We start from the raw sequence: 16,004 nt of genomic DNA on the forward strand, positions 1-16,004 counted from the left end.
GATTTGCGAAATTATGATCTTGTAAAATTCTTAAAAAATGGACAGCAAAGTCATGAACAAAGAGAAAATTAACCACATGCAAGACTTCTCAATACACGGTACATTATTGAACTGGCAGAAATTTGGACTGATCTAAAAGAATATGTCCTGTTTCTGTTCCAGATATATACAAACTTCAACAATAGCTTATGATCCTGCCGCTGCTGAACACAGTATGCTCAATTTGAACTTCTTGTTCTTATACTCCCTATTGATTCAGACTGTACAAAGTTTTTCATCACATGGTAATATCAAATTTAACTTCTATCTTAATCTAACCAATACAACATACAATATTCAATAATAAGAAGCATTGTCAAACTTAAAACACTTTTTTTTAATTATTCTCCCCATCTTGACCAGAAGATTTTTTTTTAAAACTGACCATGTTTTGACTAGTGGAATATCTATTGCTCTGCGAGTGCGTCCTGATCTCATGTTGAATGGACGAGGGGCCCACAGCAGTGCTATACCGTTAGCTGTATTATCTGTATAAAGAGGTGTGTCCTTCATAAATGGCTGAACAAATTCTGGTAGCTCAAATTCCTCATCATCTTCTGGTAATATCTCTCCTCCCTGTATAGATAAAACAGATGTTTAAGTTAATGTGACATTCTGATAGCATTATTTTTTTTTCCAATAAAAAATAATAGAGTACTGAAAACATCATTTTTAGAAATGCGTAAGCATCATCCATACTGATTGTCAGGTTTTTTACCTGGATAAAACTGTATCTTTCCTTTTTTGTGATAATGAGACTATAAAATTGTATGTAAACATTGAATATGGGGTATCTATTCATGACACAAAATAAGTACATGCACAACAACAAAAAAACACACAAAAAGCAAAAGAACAGCGCTTTTATTGCTGTTCTTCATCTTAAAGTCACAGTGAGGCCTTTAACACGGGGCAAAAAAAACAAACTCTCACCTCAATGCAAGTTTACAACAGCCCATAGCACTGTCTTGAGCAGATTTCTTTGCAAAAATAATTTGGAGACTTTGTAAGATGTAACACCACCTAATGTGTTTGTATGTCTATAAGCATGTCAGTGAGTTTATGGATCAGGTATCTTTGTCTGTAAAATTGATTTAAATTCATCAGTTTTGATGTCTTGTTTGAGCATCACTATTGACCTCTCCTTGTTTGTGTGTCTGTATTTTGTTTGAATGATCAGGTGTGTTACTGTCTTACCTTGTTTGTGTGTCTGTGTGAGATTGGATTAATCAAAGGATCAAAGTAGAAGGCCGGTAGATCAGGATCTTCTGTCTTAATGTAAACCACGTTTGGTGTGTGATACCTAGAAGTTAAAAAAAACAATATAAATATAAGATGTGGTATGATTGTCATTTAAACATTTATACACCAGAGAGAGGAAAATGTTACCATTACCGCCTATGGGAAATAAAATATGCATCTTGACCCAGTTTCAGATCGTACACTCAAGTTGAGCATGCTACTACAAGACAACAGAAATGTATCATATAAGTGTTCAGTGTCAAAAGACTAACAAAAAGTATACATACCATGATAACTGAACTTTGAAAGGCATACTGTTATACAAGTACGGGAAGGCAATCCTATACTCTGTTCTGATTGGCTGACGTATTATGATCTTATTGATGTCATTAAACTCGTTCCAGTCTTCATCCCTGGCAAATAGAAATGGCTCCTGTTACATACTTATAAAACCAAAATAGTTAGCAAGGATTTTGTACAGAAGTTGAATACACAATAAAAGTGAATAAGATCTACATGTACTGCACCTAGAAGTGTGTATAGCATGTATAGTTCATCTGGCTTTTGTGCATTACAAAAAAGTCACATGTAGAAAAGTTTCACACAAAAAATCAGATGGTTGTCATAGTCTTACAACACACATTGATTGTATAAAGGATGGAAATTCTTCAAGTCAAGGTTATTTACGTATGTTGTGCAACTTTGTATAAAGTTTAGGGCTGTTTTCTGCTCTTTGGTCAGGTTGTTTTCTCTTTGACACATTCCCCTTTTCATTCTCAATTTTAAGAAAATAGGTGAAGATTAATACCCCACAAATTATTCTGTGACATATGTTACAATTTAATTCATACTGTAGCTCTGTATTTTGCAACCTTAATTACTGTAAATTCAGAAATTATTGCGAGGTTTTTATTATTGCGAAAAATGCGACAGAGTTGTAAACGAAATAATTTAAACTCGCATTTTAAAATGTTTTATATGAATTAAACAGGATTTTTCTCAAAATTGTAATAATGAAAATCGCATTTAAGTCTAAATTGACAAAATCGCAATAATAAATGCACGCAATAATTTCTGAATTTACAGTAGTATGATAGCAAAGAAAATAGCATCACACATTCATCATTGCAAGTTGTAGTTGATCTATTTGGATTTTTGCCATTTACATTTTTACTCTTCAACAATCAGTAGTGTTGCTTCTATCTGAAATTTTTTTGAAAAAACTAAGACCAATATTTTTTTTGGAAATTTATGACAAAAAGTAAATTGTAAGTTTGTATTGTAAAAACAATTATTCATGAGGTAGAAATTCATATTTGTTCATGCATAGATAAATACCCCATAAAACTAAATTTTTCTGTGATATACTGTGGATTCATTATTATTCCTTGGATACCAATTTTTCTGGATTTCGCAAGTACAGACAGTACAGTCAGAAAAACCACAAAATTAATAAATATCCACGAACATGTAAGTTTTCCTTTATTCATGAAAACTGGTACCCACGAAAATAAATGTCTCCACAGTATGTAATAATTTAATTCCTACTGTGATTCTTTATCTTTGACAAGTGGTTCAAACTTGGGTCCTCCTGGTATTGCCATGTTCAGAGCTTTGGCTGTGAAGAACGACTTCAAATCAAACAGATAAAAATAGTTCTCATCTACTAAATCTGTAATCAGCTGATTAGCCATTCGGTACAGGACTGACATCATCGGCAGGGAGAGGTTCCACTTTCTGTATGTTTGACCATTAACATATCTGCAATGATAAAACATCTTTAATTTAATCTGTGCATCATCAGCAAGGACAGTAATTAAAAGAAATACAATTGGCAAAGTTTAATTTTATTCTCTTATCCCTGAAAGGTAATTTGTAATCCTATACCAATTTTATTTTTGCTGAGGAAATGACAAATTCAAAAAGCTAGCTATTTGTAGAAATTGTTGCAATGAAATATTTAGATGATCAATATATATAATCTGCTTATAAACATCAAATAAAATAAAATCATCCATGCAAACAGTTGTATGATTATCAGTTTTTCAATTGTTATATTACATTTGGTGCTAACCTAAGATTAACTTCTTTATTTCAATCAGTCAGTAGTTTGTGAGAATCAACCTCTTTCTCTATTTCAATCAGTCAGTAGTTTGTGAGAATTAACCTCTTTCTCTATATACTTTGTGTCAGCCAGTTTTAATTTTTCACTGGCTCTTCCCCCTTTTTTCTTCCCCCTTTTTTCTACTAATTTTGTGTCAACCGATGTTAATTTTTCATTGGCTCCTTCCCTTTTCTATTTACTTTGTGTCAGCAAGTGTTAATTTTTCATTGGCTCCTCCCCTTTTCTACTTATTTTGTGTCAGCAAGTGTTAATTTGTCATTGGTTCCTCCCCTTTTTTCTACTTATTTTGTGTCAATCAATGTTAATTTTTCATTGGCTCCTCCCCTTTTCTACTTACTTTGTGTCAGCAAGTGTTAATTTTTCATTGGCTCCTCCCCTTTTCTACTTTGTGTCAGCAAGTGTTAGTTTGTCATTGGCTCCTCCCCCTTTTCTACTTACTTTGTGTCAGCCAATGGTTTATGATCATACAGCCATCCATAAACAGCTTTGTCTTCTTCCATGTCAACTTCCATCTGTATGGGTTCCAGGGGTTCAACATCTAGGATATTGTCAGCATAATCAAGTGGAGGCTCCTCATCATCAAAGGGAGGGAATCTCATTCTTTTGAAGTGACGTCGATCTCTCTTTTCTCTTCTCATCATGATCCACATGGTTCTTAAAAATTGAAGGGGAACATATCAAAAATGATATTGATAATCTTTTGCTTGATTAAAACCTAACACTTTTACTTGTTTTATATATATATTCTATTTTAGGCATATTTTGTATATTTATAAATGTAACCAGAAAACGAAAGAAAAAGCTGAATGATAATTAAGTGAAATAAAATTTCAAACTTGAAACAAAGTGAAAGTGATTGATAAACTACATACCCCCACTGTGCTACATATATGGGTTCTACATCACAGGGGATTTCATTGATAAAATACATACCCCCTATGTGCTACATAGATGGGTTCTACAACCAAGGGTATTTCATTGATAAACTACATACCCCCATTGTGCTACATATATGGGTTCTACAACCCAGGGTATTTCATTGATAAACTACATACCCCCATTGTGCTACATATATGGGTTCTACAACCCATGGTATTTCATTGATAAATGTAATGGCTCCTGTGATGTGATACAGGACTTTGACATCTCTGATCTGCTCCCATGGCATGGGCATGTTCTCCAGTAGTTTAAGAACAGCATGAGGCATGTACTTCAAAGCTCTGAAAAATACAAATTTTACATTTATAATTGAAAGGCATCAATAAACAATCTCTGTCGCAGAGATCATATCCGTTCTGTTAAATACTTCGCAACACTACACTCATATTAAGTGCAGTATTGCGGAGCATGTATGGAACGGATATGAACTCTGCGCTGGAGATTATCAATAAATTTCAAGCCGGATTAGACTTCTGCAATGCAATACATCATAGCTACAAGTACATGTACTGTAGTAAACTAGAAATATTTCATTAAATTTGACACTTATTGTCACAACTTGTCATAATATAAAAAACTGGATATAAATCGTTAAACAAGATACTTTAAATTAACAAGAATGTGTCCATTGTATTCAACCTGGAGCCGGACAGACAGACGGACAAACAAAGAGTCCTTTGGTAAAGACAGGATTTTAGCAATATTACCAAAGATTAACCCCTTAGCCAATGAGTACTGGTTTACCAGGATTCACGCCTCAGACAGCTGACGATGAGTCCCGTTTTACAGGGATCGGAAAACCTCTTTTCTATTTCCCGTTCAAAACAGTGCAAACACAAGTTATCTTTCTTTGTTGAATACCCGGATGAAAGTGTAAACATTGCGCTTCTGTTTGTTGAAAACCGTGTCAAAATCAGAAAAAAATTACGGAATTTACAAGAATTTGAAATGGAAGAAATTTTTTTTTAAAGAATATTGAAAATTTGAAGCCACACTAGTATTCTTTTTTGACATAAAATGTCGTTTTATGTACAAAACACTTGGAATGGACATTGTTCAGTGTAAGGAATTTGTACAGCCTCATTAAATTTTTCAAAATTTTGCCGTTTTGAGTAAAAAAATTACGATTTTGGGTCAAAGAGAAGAATTTTGAAAATTTTACCTAGATAATGCAGAAAATTTGAATATTTTATGAAGAAAAAATTATCAAAACATAAACAAAACTGTGAACATGGTGTTAGTTAATGAACATGATGAAATAAAGACCCAAATAACTACAGACAAGTTTTTATTGACATTTATTATGAAGATCTCCCACTTGAGTAATAGTAGCCAGTGAAGCCATCGTCTCGGAGTAGCTTCTGTCTGGGCAGCTATAGATGAAAGGGTAAATAAGTTGATCTCATGCTTCTAAGACTTTTAGATAGAGACTGGGTTTCATTTACATTGCTCAAAATTGAAAGATATGATGTCAGATTCAAGTCACTTCACAAATAGTTTTTCTTAACAGATCTATGAAGTAAATATTTCAGAAGAATCTACTGGTTTTATTAGACGTTCTATCTTTTAGACATCTTTTTCATTAAACCTACCCCAGATAAACTCTCTTGTCATGTCTAAACTTTCTATTTGTCATGTCTCCATGGTCACGCACAATTTTCCGTACATGACTTGCGGGTGTTTCTTCTTTCTGTGCATCAATGAATCCAAACTTTCTCTTCTCACTATATCTTTTTGACTGTAATTGCTGCCATTTTCTTGCTAAATGAATATAAACAGATGTATAAATTAGAAAAAAAACTCCTGCCATGCTACTGCCACGAAGGAAGAATTCCCATACAAATGTGTAAATAAAATGTAGATTGTAAATAATTGCCAGCTTGGCAAATTGTCACAAAATCTTATTTCTGTCCCAACATGTGTGTTTGAAAACAAAGGCAACAGTAGTATACCCCTGTTCATTTCTATGTGTATTTAATATTTCCTGCAACTGTTTTTTATACATATTTTGATTTTACTTAGGCCAAATAAAAATATATTTGTGGTTCCAGTAACCCTACTGTCCCTACTTTATCGGCTTAAAAATAGCCTACCCTAAAGATTTTATTGTCATTTTCCATTAAGCACTGTTAAAGTCAGAATGTTGCTCCCATAGACTCAATGTAAAAAAAAAACCATAAAATAAAAAAAAATCCCTACCTACCTACCCTAACTTTTTTTCAGATGTAACTGGAACCACACATACTTTTTTATTTGGCCTTATGATGTATTGATGTAGCATTAACAGTGTGTATGTTTTAATATAGTTACCCTTATCCTGTAATCTTTCTTCAGACATATAATCAGGTAGCTTCTGAAGTTGTGGCACTGGAGGCTGTTGTTGCTGCTGTTGCTGCTGTTGTTGTATGGGGACTTGCTGTATCAATGGTTGTGGCATCAACGGAACTTGTTGTATTATAAATGGCTGCCCACCAGGCCCTATCATATAGGGGAAAGCCATCTTGCCAAACGTTTATTTACAGCACCTGAAATAATTGTAATAAATATAACATTTTCATGGTATAACATGTGGGATTGTAAATATATTTCCTAAAATTACCAGAACCAACATCTGTGTTGATAGGATGACCAGGTCATTTCAGGTGATCACCTTGTACTGAATCTAGGATAATGACATAAAAATCACTTGTTTAAGTATCATACATCAATTTCCTTCCCAAAAATCACTTCTTTGAAGTATTATTATTTTAATAACCCCCACTAATTTCAACACCCCCGAACAGTGGAATTTTTATCGCTAACAGTAGAATTTTATTACATAATCTGAAAGATGAAACCTTGAACTTTACAGGAAAAATACTCCCACTGCTGGGATATGTAGAGCCATTATTATAGCATTTTTTCAACTAAAATCCAATTTGCAGCTAAATGATAGCATTAAAGGCATAAACCTTGCTACATGCAAAAAGTTCATTTTTTCTATTTTACTAATGAAAAGATATTATTTAGACCTATGTGTTTAAAATTTTGGTAAAACTACAAAATCACAATTTGTGACAAAATTTTGAATTTGCTACTCAAATAAGTGATTTCAAAATGCCAAAGCCAACAGAGAAGTTACCGAATTAGTAAATGGTTCAGTTAATGAAATCCGTAACTGCCATCGAATTCGTTAACCTTAGAGTTCGGAGATTTCCAGAACTGAGTGCTGTAATACTAGTATCACTATGGATTTTTTTTAATAAAAAACACAATTCATTTTGTCTTTTCATATTCACTTCCATGTCCCATATCTAACAATAAAAACACTTTAGAATACGACCTTTTCTTTAAACTGTCAGTGTAATCAAAGCGAAGCGGATTATGTAATGTGAAGAGTCAAAAATTAATTTTATGGTTCAATAAATTCAAAATAAATTTGTATCAAAAATAAGGCTCAGGGATATATATTAATAGGAATAACAACGTACACAGATGTTTGCGTATGAATACACAACGTTAGAGTGGGCGTGTCGCTATAAAAATTGATAACATTGAAAATAAAGCTAATTCTTTTAACCAATCAGAAGAGAGTAAATACATCAAATTTATTTATATTTTTATAAAGTAAAACAAAAATCTATATCAACTACATGTATAAATCTACGTCATGTGCTAGTCCAAATAATTATGACGTCTTGAAAGGCTATTATAATTTTTTTCTTTGACGCCTTACATCGACGTCATAACGCCAAACTCATATATTCAGTTGGACTTTGAGAAGGAATTTACTGCTTTATTAAAACGTTTAGCTGATTTCTCCTAAAGATGCTTCATTTTAGGTGTATAAAATATATTTTTTAACCAAACTCGGTACATTTTCACCGACCTGAATTTCCGGATAATGTAAAACAATGGTTCCGGAAATTCGGGTTTTACCGAGTTTGGTGTGAAAATTATTTTATAATCTTCTTACAGGAAATCAGACAAACGTTTTAAAAAATGCAGTCGACATGTTCCCGCCTCGGATGGAATTGTTCCTTATATTATTATTTCTGTCGGGATTAATTGGAAATATTTTGCACAAACAAACACATAAAAGGTAAGAATTTTTGTTTATGCATTGTGTTTTAGCCTTCAATGAAAATTTGATGGCTAAATTGGGTCTCAAAGTTGAGAGCAAAATATGCTCTCAAAGTCCAACCGAAAATGGCGGCTTCAGCATTATGACGTCGATGTAAGGCGTCAAAGAAAAAAATATAATAGCCTTTCAAGACGTCATAATTATTTGGACTACGTCATGTGCATGAAATATATGTCTATGTACTGTATGTTTTAACATTAGTATTGTATATGTTTATTGTGTAAATTCATGTATTTGTCGGTTATAAAAGCTCAAAGAGCTTATGTTATTGTTCTGGGACATGCCGACTTAAAATAAAGCTTGGAATTGAATTGAACTTATTTTCAAAGTTTGTCGCAGTTCGTTCTCAAAACACTGACGCAGACAACATGATAAAAGTACTTAATAAGAGTACATAGAGTATTTGTTATATGAATGCAACGTTAACACTAAATGCACACATTTAAACTCGAAGCTTGTAATGAAAAGTACCTCAACGTGCTGTGTTCGGCAAATGGCGGATTTCGTAAATACTGCGTCGGTCACGTGTTTTTACATAAAGGTAAAGAAAATGCTTGAGATGTTCCAAATGGAAAAAGTTCATTCCTTTTAATTTTAAGCAGTATATAAGCATTTTTTTTACATGAAAATAAAGATTAAAGCCATTGATTTAAAAATTATTATTTTTTAGGGTTGAAAGATAAGGCAAAAACTGTATTTCAGAAAGAAAAAAAAATGAAGTTCGGGTCATACTTTACCTATTTTAGACTTTAAAATTTTTAGTGGGGAGTTGTGTACCTTTGTATGTAATTGGCCACAAAAGGCATTAATTAATCATATGTTGAAATCAGAGCTCACACACATCTCAAGACATGTCATTATTGAAAATGGTTTACATGTGGTGGTCATACAGTAACATTCTCTAGGGCATATATTGAACAGGTAAATAATGTTAGGGGGATTAAAACAGGATGGCAAAATACACTTGTCAGACTCATGTCATGACAGGGCATACATATTCTTACACATAATTATTCCTGTTGTTCTTTCATGTCTTGTGATATGCTTAGACATAGGGCAAGTAGAAAATGATCTTTGATAATGTGAAAGTCAGGATTATACAGTGCAAACACAAGGTTGGACAGTAGTGGATATTTGGAATGGATTTTTATTCCACTATTTGAAAACCATCGTCTCTAGTAAATGCGACTGATATTTAAAAAAAAATCGACAAAAATCATGATGCCAATATTTGGACGGTGACTATATATTAATAGAATGTAGGAAGGCAAAACGTTTTTGAATCATGGGTAAGATTATGGGAAACAATCAAACAACCAGTCCTTGTCGAATACTGAATGTTTCATTTAGTCTGTATAAATTTGAATATTAGTTTCAGTAAGTCTTCAAATATACATGTCAATAAGTTTTCTTTGATTGAATGTGTCACTAAGTGTACCTTTGATTGAATGTGTCAGTAAACCTGTCTTTGATTGAATGTGTCACTAAGTGTATCTTTGATTGACTGTGTCACTAAGTGTACTTTTGATTGAATGTGTCACCAAGTGTACCTTTGATTGAATGTGCCAGTAAATCTGTCTGTGATTGAATGTGTCAGTAAACCTGAATTTGATTGAGTGTGTCAGTAAATCTGTCTATGATCAAATGTGTCAGTAAATCTGTCTTTGATTGAATGTGTCAGTTATTATGTCCTTGATTGCATGTGTCAGTAAATCTGTCTTTGATTGCTTGTGTCAGTAAGTCCGTCTTTGATTGAATTTGTCAGTCAGTCTGCCTGTGATTGAATGTCAGGAAGTCTGTCTTTGATTGAATGTGTCAGTCAGTCTGCCTGTGATTGAATGTCAGGAAGTCTGTCTTTGATTGAAAGTGCCAGTAAACCTGTCTTTGATTGAATGTGTTAGTAAACCTGTCTTTGATTGGATATGTGTGTAAATCTGTTTTACTGATGTGTCAGTAAACCTGTCTTTGATTGAATATGTCAGTAAACCTGTTTGATTGATGTGTCAGTAAATCTGTCTTTGATTGGATGTGCCAGTAAACCTGTTTGATTGATGTGTCAGTAAACCTGTCTTTGATTGAATATGTCAGTAAACCTGTTTGATTAATGTGTCAGTAAACCTATCTTTGATTAGATATTCAGTAAATCTGTCTTTGATTGGATGTGCCATTAAACCTATCCTTGATTGAATGTGTCAGTAAACCTGTCTTTGATTGAATATGTCAGGAAGTCTGTCTTTGATTGAATGTGTCAGTCAGTCTGCCTGTGATTGAATGTCAGGAAGTCTGTCTTTGATTGAATGTGCCAGTAAACCTGTCTTTGATTGAATGTGTCAGTAAACCTGTCTTTGTTTTAATATGCCAGTAAACCTGTCTTTGATTGAATGTGTCAGTAAACCTGTCTTTGATTGAATATGCCAGTAAACCTGTCTTTGATTGAATGTGTTAGTAAACCTGTCTTTGATTGAATGTGCCAGTAAACCTGTCTTTGATTGAATATGCCAGTAAACCTATCCTTGATTAGATGTGTCAATAAATCTGTCTTTGATTGGATGTGTCAGAAAACCTTTCCTTGATTGAATGTGTCAGTAAAACTGTCTTTCATTGGATGGGTCAGTTAAACTGGCTTTGATTGATGGCACAGTGTATCTGTTTTGAGTGGATCTGTCAGTAAGTCTGTTTTTGAGTTAATGTCTCAGTGTATATATGTTTTTAGTGGATCTGTCAGTAAGTCTGTTTTTGAGTGACTGTCTTAGTGTATCTGTTTTGAGTGGATCTGTCAGTAAGTCTGTTTTTGAGTGAATATTTCAGTGTACTGTAAACCAACTTAATTTCGCGAGCGATTAATTTTCGCGACTTTCGCGAGTAGAAAAATAACGCGAAATTAAATCGTCGCGAATATGTATAACTTGGATCTTACCTTATTAAACTACATCAAGTTAATTAGAAAATCACGAAATTAAATCGCCGTGAAGTAGACTAGCTGGAGATAAACGCGAAATAAAGTATCCGCGAAAATAAGTTGGTTTACAGTATCTGTTTTGAGTAGATCTGTAAGTAACTCTGTTTTTAATTTAATGTCTTAGTGTATATATGTTTTGAGTGGATCTGTCAGTAAGTCTGTTTTTGAGTGAATGTCTTAGTGTATATGTTTTGAGTGGATCTGTCAGTAAGTCTGTTTTTGAGTAAATGTCTTAGTGTATCTGTTTTGAGTGGATCTGTAAGTAACTCTGTTTTTGAGTAAATGTCTCAGTGTATCTGTTTTGAGTAGATCTGTCTGTAACTCTGTTTTTGATTTAATGTCTTAGTGTATCTGTTTTGAGTGGATCTGTCAGTAAGTCTGTTTTTGAGTGAATGTCTTAGTGTATATGATTTGAGTAGGTCTGTCAGTAAGTCTGTTTTTGAGTGAATGTCTAAGTGTATATGATTTGAGTGGATCTGTCAGTAAGTCTGTTTTTGAGTGAATGTCTTAGTGACATAAGTGTATATGTTTTGAGTGGATCTGTCAGTAAGTTTGTTTTTGAGTGAATGTCTGAGTGTATCTGTTTTGAATCAACACAATTAAAGATGTCAATCCATTGTGATAGTGGTAAAGGTGTGAAGTACCTCTAAAATTAAGATAGAAAAGATACCACTTAGTGTCTACTTCAAAAATGCCGCCCTGATATTTTTATGCCCCATTTATGGGCATTATGTTTTTTGGTCTGTGCATCTGTTCGTCCATCTGTTCATCTGTTTGTCCATTTGTCTGTCCCGCTTCAGGTTAAAGTTTTTGGTCGAGGTAGTTTTTAATGAATTTGAAGTCCAATCAACTTGAAACTTAGTACACATGTTCCCTATGATATGATCTTTCTAATTTTAATGCCAAATTAGAAATTTTATCCCAGTTTCACAGTCCGCTGAACATAGAAAATGATAGTGCGGATGGGGCATTCATGTACTTGGGACACATTCTTGTTATTGACATTTTTGGTAAGGAATCATGACAAAATAGCAGGTCTTCACATATGATCATGCGGAAACAGGATTATAATTTTGAAAAAATACCAACCATCCTACCCTTTTTCTTAAGGAGGTACATGAGGAAACCTTTAACAGTTTTAATTCAAATAGTATACTTGTTTTCTGTGGTCCTATCATTGGTCTTATTAGGGCAAATAAAAAAAATATGTGTGTTTCCTATTTCCCCACCTAGTACCTACCCTATATTTGAAGCTTAGAAATAGCCTATCTCAAGTTTTTTTTGTTATTTTTCAATAAGTACTGTTAGAGTCAGAATTTCTCTCCCATAGACTCAATGTAAAAAAAATAGTAAAATAAAAAAATCCCTACCTACCCTGTTTTTTATACGACCGCAAAAATATGTTTCTGTCGTATAAGGGTATGATGTCGTTGTCTGCATGTCCAAAGACACATTTGGTGTCCGGACAATAGCTTTCGTTTACGTAAATGGATCTCTTTGAAATTTAATAAAGAGGTTCAATACCTCAAAAGGAAGGTTGGGATTGATTTTTGGGGTGATGGTTCAAACCGTTTTGGAATTAGGGGCCCAAAAGGGGCCCAAAACAAGCATTTTTCTAGCCGTCAATCCCCAATGGGGTTGACCAGAGTGACATTCCCTCACATCATTCATTTTGTTTTTATAGTGTGGAAAACCCCCCAACAAATCTTACTAAGAATGATGAGATGGGGAGACACAAATGAATAAATTGACTTTAAACACTTTTTTACACATTTCCCTTCTGTTTCTCTCGAAATTATCGTATATCGAGCTCTCCTTTACACTATTTACGTTTCTTTTACAATCCAGAAAAATCAGTATGACGAGATATTCTAAATATATCCAACCTACATTGTATTTTATAGTGACGTCATTATTGGAATGCCACACTACACATAAGCAGGGATATCCTTCACTGGTTATTTAAATCATTCTCAGAGATCGTGCACTAATTAAAAAATAGTATTTGTTGAATTTAAACATAATGATGTTTGCTGTAGATGATTTAAACATCAACATGCAATACTTTAATTTGTAGGTCAACAACTTTCAAAGTAAACAGGAAGTCCGATGGGCTACATGAGATAGGGGAGAGAAACGATCTTTTCCATTTTTTTCTGTAAAACTCTGTTTTGAGAATCTTCCTCCAATTCAGGAGCACCTCAATTTATGAGCTAATTATCCACTAAAATAAACACTTAAAATGTGACATTTAGTATATGATAAGTAGTCTTTCATTAAAACTAAATTTTGTGTACCAACATAATCATTGTAATAGTTACAAAAAAATTACAAATGTTGCATTTTGTAGTTTAAACCTATTTATTCATGAAATTTTACAAATATTTCAAAATGTAGGATTTGGAAACAAGCTTCACACAGTTTACATCAATCATATTGTTATTTTTATTAGTACCTGTATCCCTGTGATGAGAGATATAACTGGGAACTTTATCAATGGAAATTTAAAACTGAATAGATTTTTCAGTCCTAACTTTCTTAAGAAAAAAATTAAAAATTTTAAGAGTACTGTCACAAAAAGTGGAAAATGGCCCTAGCCTACAGTTCAGTCGTACACTATTAAGATTTCAAAAATAATTGTAGTTGTTGTTAAATGACAGAATTCAACTTTAATTGAATGTTTAGATTTAGAAGATGCAGATCTCTTCCATTGGTCTAAATTGAATCCTAAACTAAAGAAACGAAATTACATTATACAACAATTGATTCCAATAGTGTCAACCTTCCACATGTTCTAGCTGTTCTTTTTTTCATTCTTTATATGAAGACTATCAAAAGAAAACACCCCCCAACCCCCACCCCAAAAAAATGAAATAGAAACAAGGGCCGTCTTTCCCCTCAGAGCTATTCAGCTCTTTGATTTATAGTTTATGTACAATTACATTTGTACTTATGTGTTAGTGTATGGATCTCTCTGACATTGTACCACAAAGTTCCATATCACAAAAAGAAGGCTATGAATGAGTTTTGGGGTTATTGTCCCATTCATGCAGGAATTAGGGGCCACAAAAGGGCCAAAAACAAGCATTTTTCTAATTTCCAGACAATAACTTGTTGTAATTTACAGTCAATGACTTGTGTCAAGTGTATAAATCTCTCTGAAATTATACCACAAGCTTCCATACTACAAAGGGATGGTTTTGAGGGGTTAATTTAATGGTTTAAATCCTTTAGCAATTAGGGGCAATAGAGGTGGAAAAACAAGTTTTTTTCTGGTTAAAGGACAATTTAGACAAGTTAAAAGCAGTGTAAGGGAGGTAATCCAATACAATTTTTCCCATTTCAGATTTCATGAATTAAAATAATTTTTTAGGGGATTAATATTCAACAGCAGTGTATAGCTTAAAAGAAAATTTGACAACATTCATTCTGTGTCAGAAACCTATGCTGTGTCAAATATTTAATCACAATCCAAATTCAGAGCTGTATCAAGCTTGAATGTTGTGTCCATACTTGCCCCAACTGTTCAGGGTTTGACATCTGCGGTCGTATAAAGCTGTGCCCAGCGGAGCATCTGGTTCAAAGATGAAAAAGGAAACGCACATATTATTTTATTTGGCCTTAGAAAAGTGACATTCAGTTTTCAAACACATGAAACAACATCTATAGGCTTTTTATTAGCAAACAATTGATTTTTCTTTTTTGAAAGCAAACATCAAAGACCTACATTTCAAAAACAAATGATACTTCATAACTTGTAGAATATTTAACTGTGGAACATTATCTTAAAAATCTAAAAACAAAAATATGTTGCAGCTGTGAAAATTTATTTCTGATTAAATCAAAAGATACATAAATAAATTACAATGTTTTTGTGTTAAATATGTTAAACATAAATTTACATGTTTGAGATCTTGATTTTTTAAAATGATGCAATACATATATAAATATATATAGTGAGATTCTTGAAACAGATGCATTGAACAGAAGATTGTTTATGACCAAACGATGGTATCTAGGGAAAAATTTTAAAATGTTTTTAATTTCATTTTTTTTCGTATTATTAGTCTGCGAGGTGGCCACTAGTCCGATGCCCCAGACTAGTGAAATTATATTCGGACTAGTAAATTATTGAAAAACTTTGTTTGGACCAATAAGAAAAATTTTGAAATATTGGTCTTCGAACTAGTCGTTAGAAAGTAAATGGTGCAGACTGTATTTTACTAAAAAATGTACCAGGTTTTTTCACCATTTTAAAGCAATTTTTAAAGGAGAAAAAAATATTATCCCTATGTTTCAACTTACAATATGTCCCCAAAACAACCTTTTTAGATATGTGTCAATTTACAAAATGTCCCCAAAACAAGCTTTGAAAATTAATTTTTGGAGACAATAAAGATCTAACGTTTCTGTTGATCCTATGTCCTACAAGGATAAATGATACTTTTATTTGAAGAATCTTTATTTGGTGAGTTTTGTTTCTAAATATAATTATGTGAAAGGTGAAGAATGTTATGTACAGGGAACATTATTTCATGTATTTAGTTAAGATTTAGTTGCAATTTAAACAAATTGTT

At 32.9% G+C, this 16,004-nt stretch overlaps 2 protein-coding genes across 5 annotated transcripts in view; one reads left to right on the forward strand and one right to left on the reverse strand.

Moving 5' to 3' along the window:
• LOC139527462 (pre-mRNA-processing-splicing factor 8) overlaps nt 1–9,001 on the reverse strand; it is a 43,246-nt gene extending 34,245 nt beyond the window's left edge. For both annotated transcript variants that reach the window (XM_071322931.1, XM_071322932.1), the window contains exons 1-9: nt 8,940–9,001; nt 6,656–6,870; nt 5,938–6,106; nt 4,462–4,626; nt 3,845–4,060; nt 2,830–3,042; nt 1,569–1,694; nt 1,237–1,342; nt 425–615 (exon numbers count right to left, since the gene is read on the reverse strand). In XM_071322931.1, coding sequence (XP_071179032.1) covers nt 425–615; nt 1,237–1,342; nt 1,569–1,694; nt 2,830–3,042; nt 3,845–4,060; nt 4,462–4,626; nt 5,938–6,106; nt 6,656–6,845 — 1,376 coding nt within the window. In that variant the 5' untranslated portion in view covers nt 6,846–6,870; nt 8,940–9,001. The remainder of the gene's footprint in view (nt 1–424; nt 616–1,236; nt 1,343–1,568; nt 1,695–2,829; nt 3,043–3,844; nt 4,061–4,461; nt 4,627–5,937; nt 6,107–6,655; nt 6,871–8,939) is intronic.
• Nucleotides 9,002–9,224: 223 nt separating this feature from the next.
• Nucleotides 9,225–16,004, forward strand: part of LOC139527477 (protein-tyrosine sulfotransferase 1-like) — a 37,964-nt gene continuing 31,184 nt past the window's right edge. For 2 of the 3 annotated variants that reach the window (XM_071322956.1, XM_071322958.1), the window contains exon 1: nt 9,227–9,389. The gene's annotated coding sequence lies outside the window, so the exon portion shown is untranslated. Of the gene's footprint in view, nt 9,390–16,004 lie in introns of all 3 variants that reach the window. The other variant, XM_071322957.1, reaches the window with a different exon arrangement.

The sequence above is a fragment of the Mytilus edulis genome, chromosome 6 (genome assembly GCF_963676685.1).
Source record: "Mytilus edulis chromosome 6, xbMytEdul2.2, whole genome shotgun sequence".
NCBI lineage: Eukaryota > Metazoa > Mollusca > Bivalvia > Mytilida > Mytilidae > Mytilus > Mytilus edulis.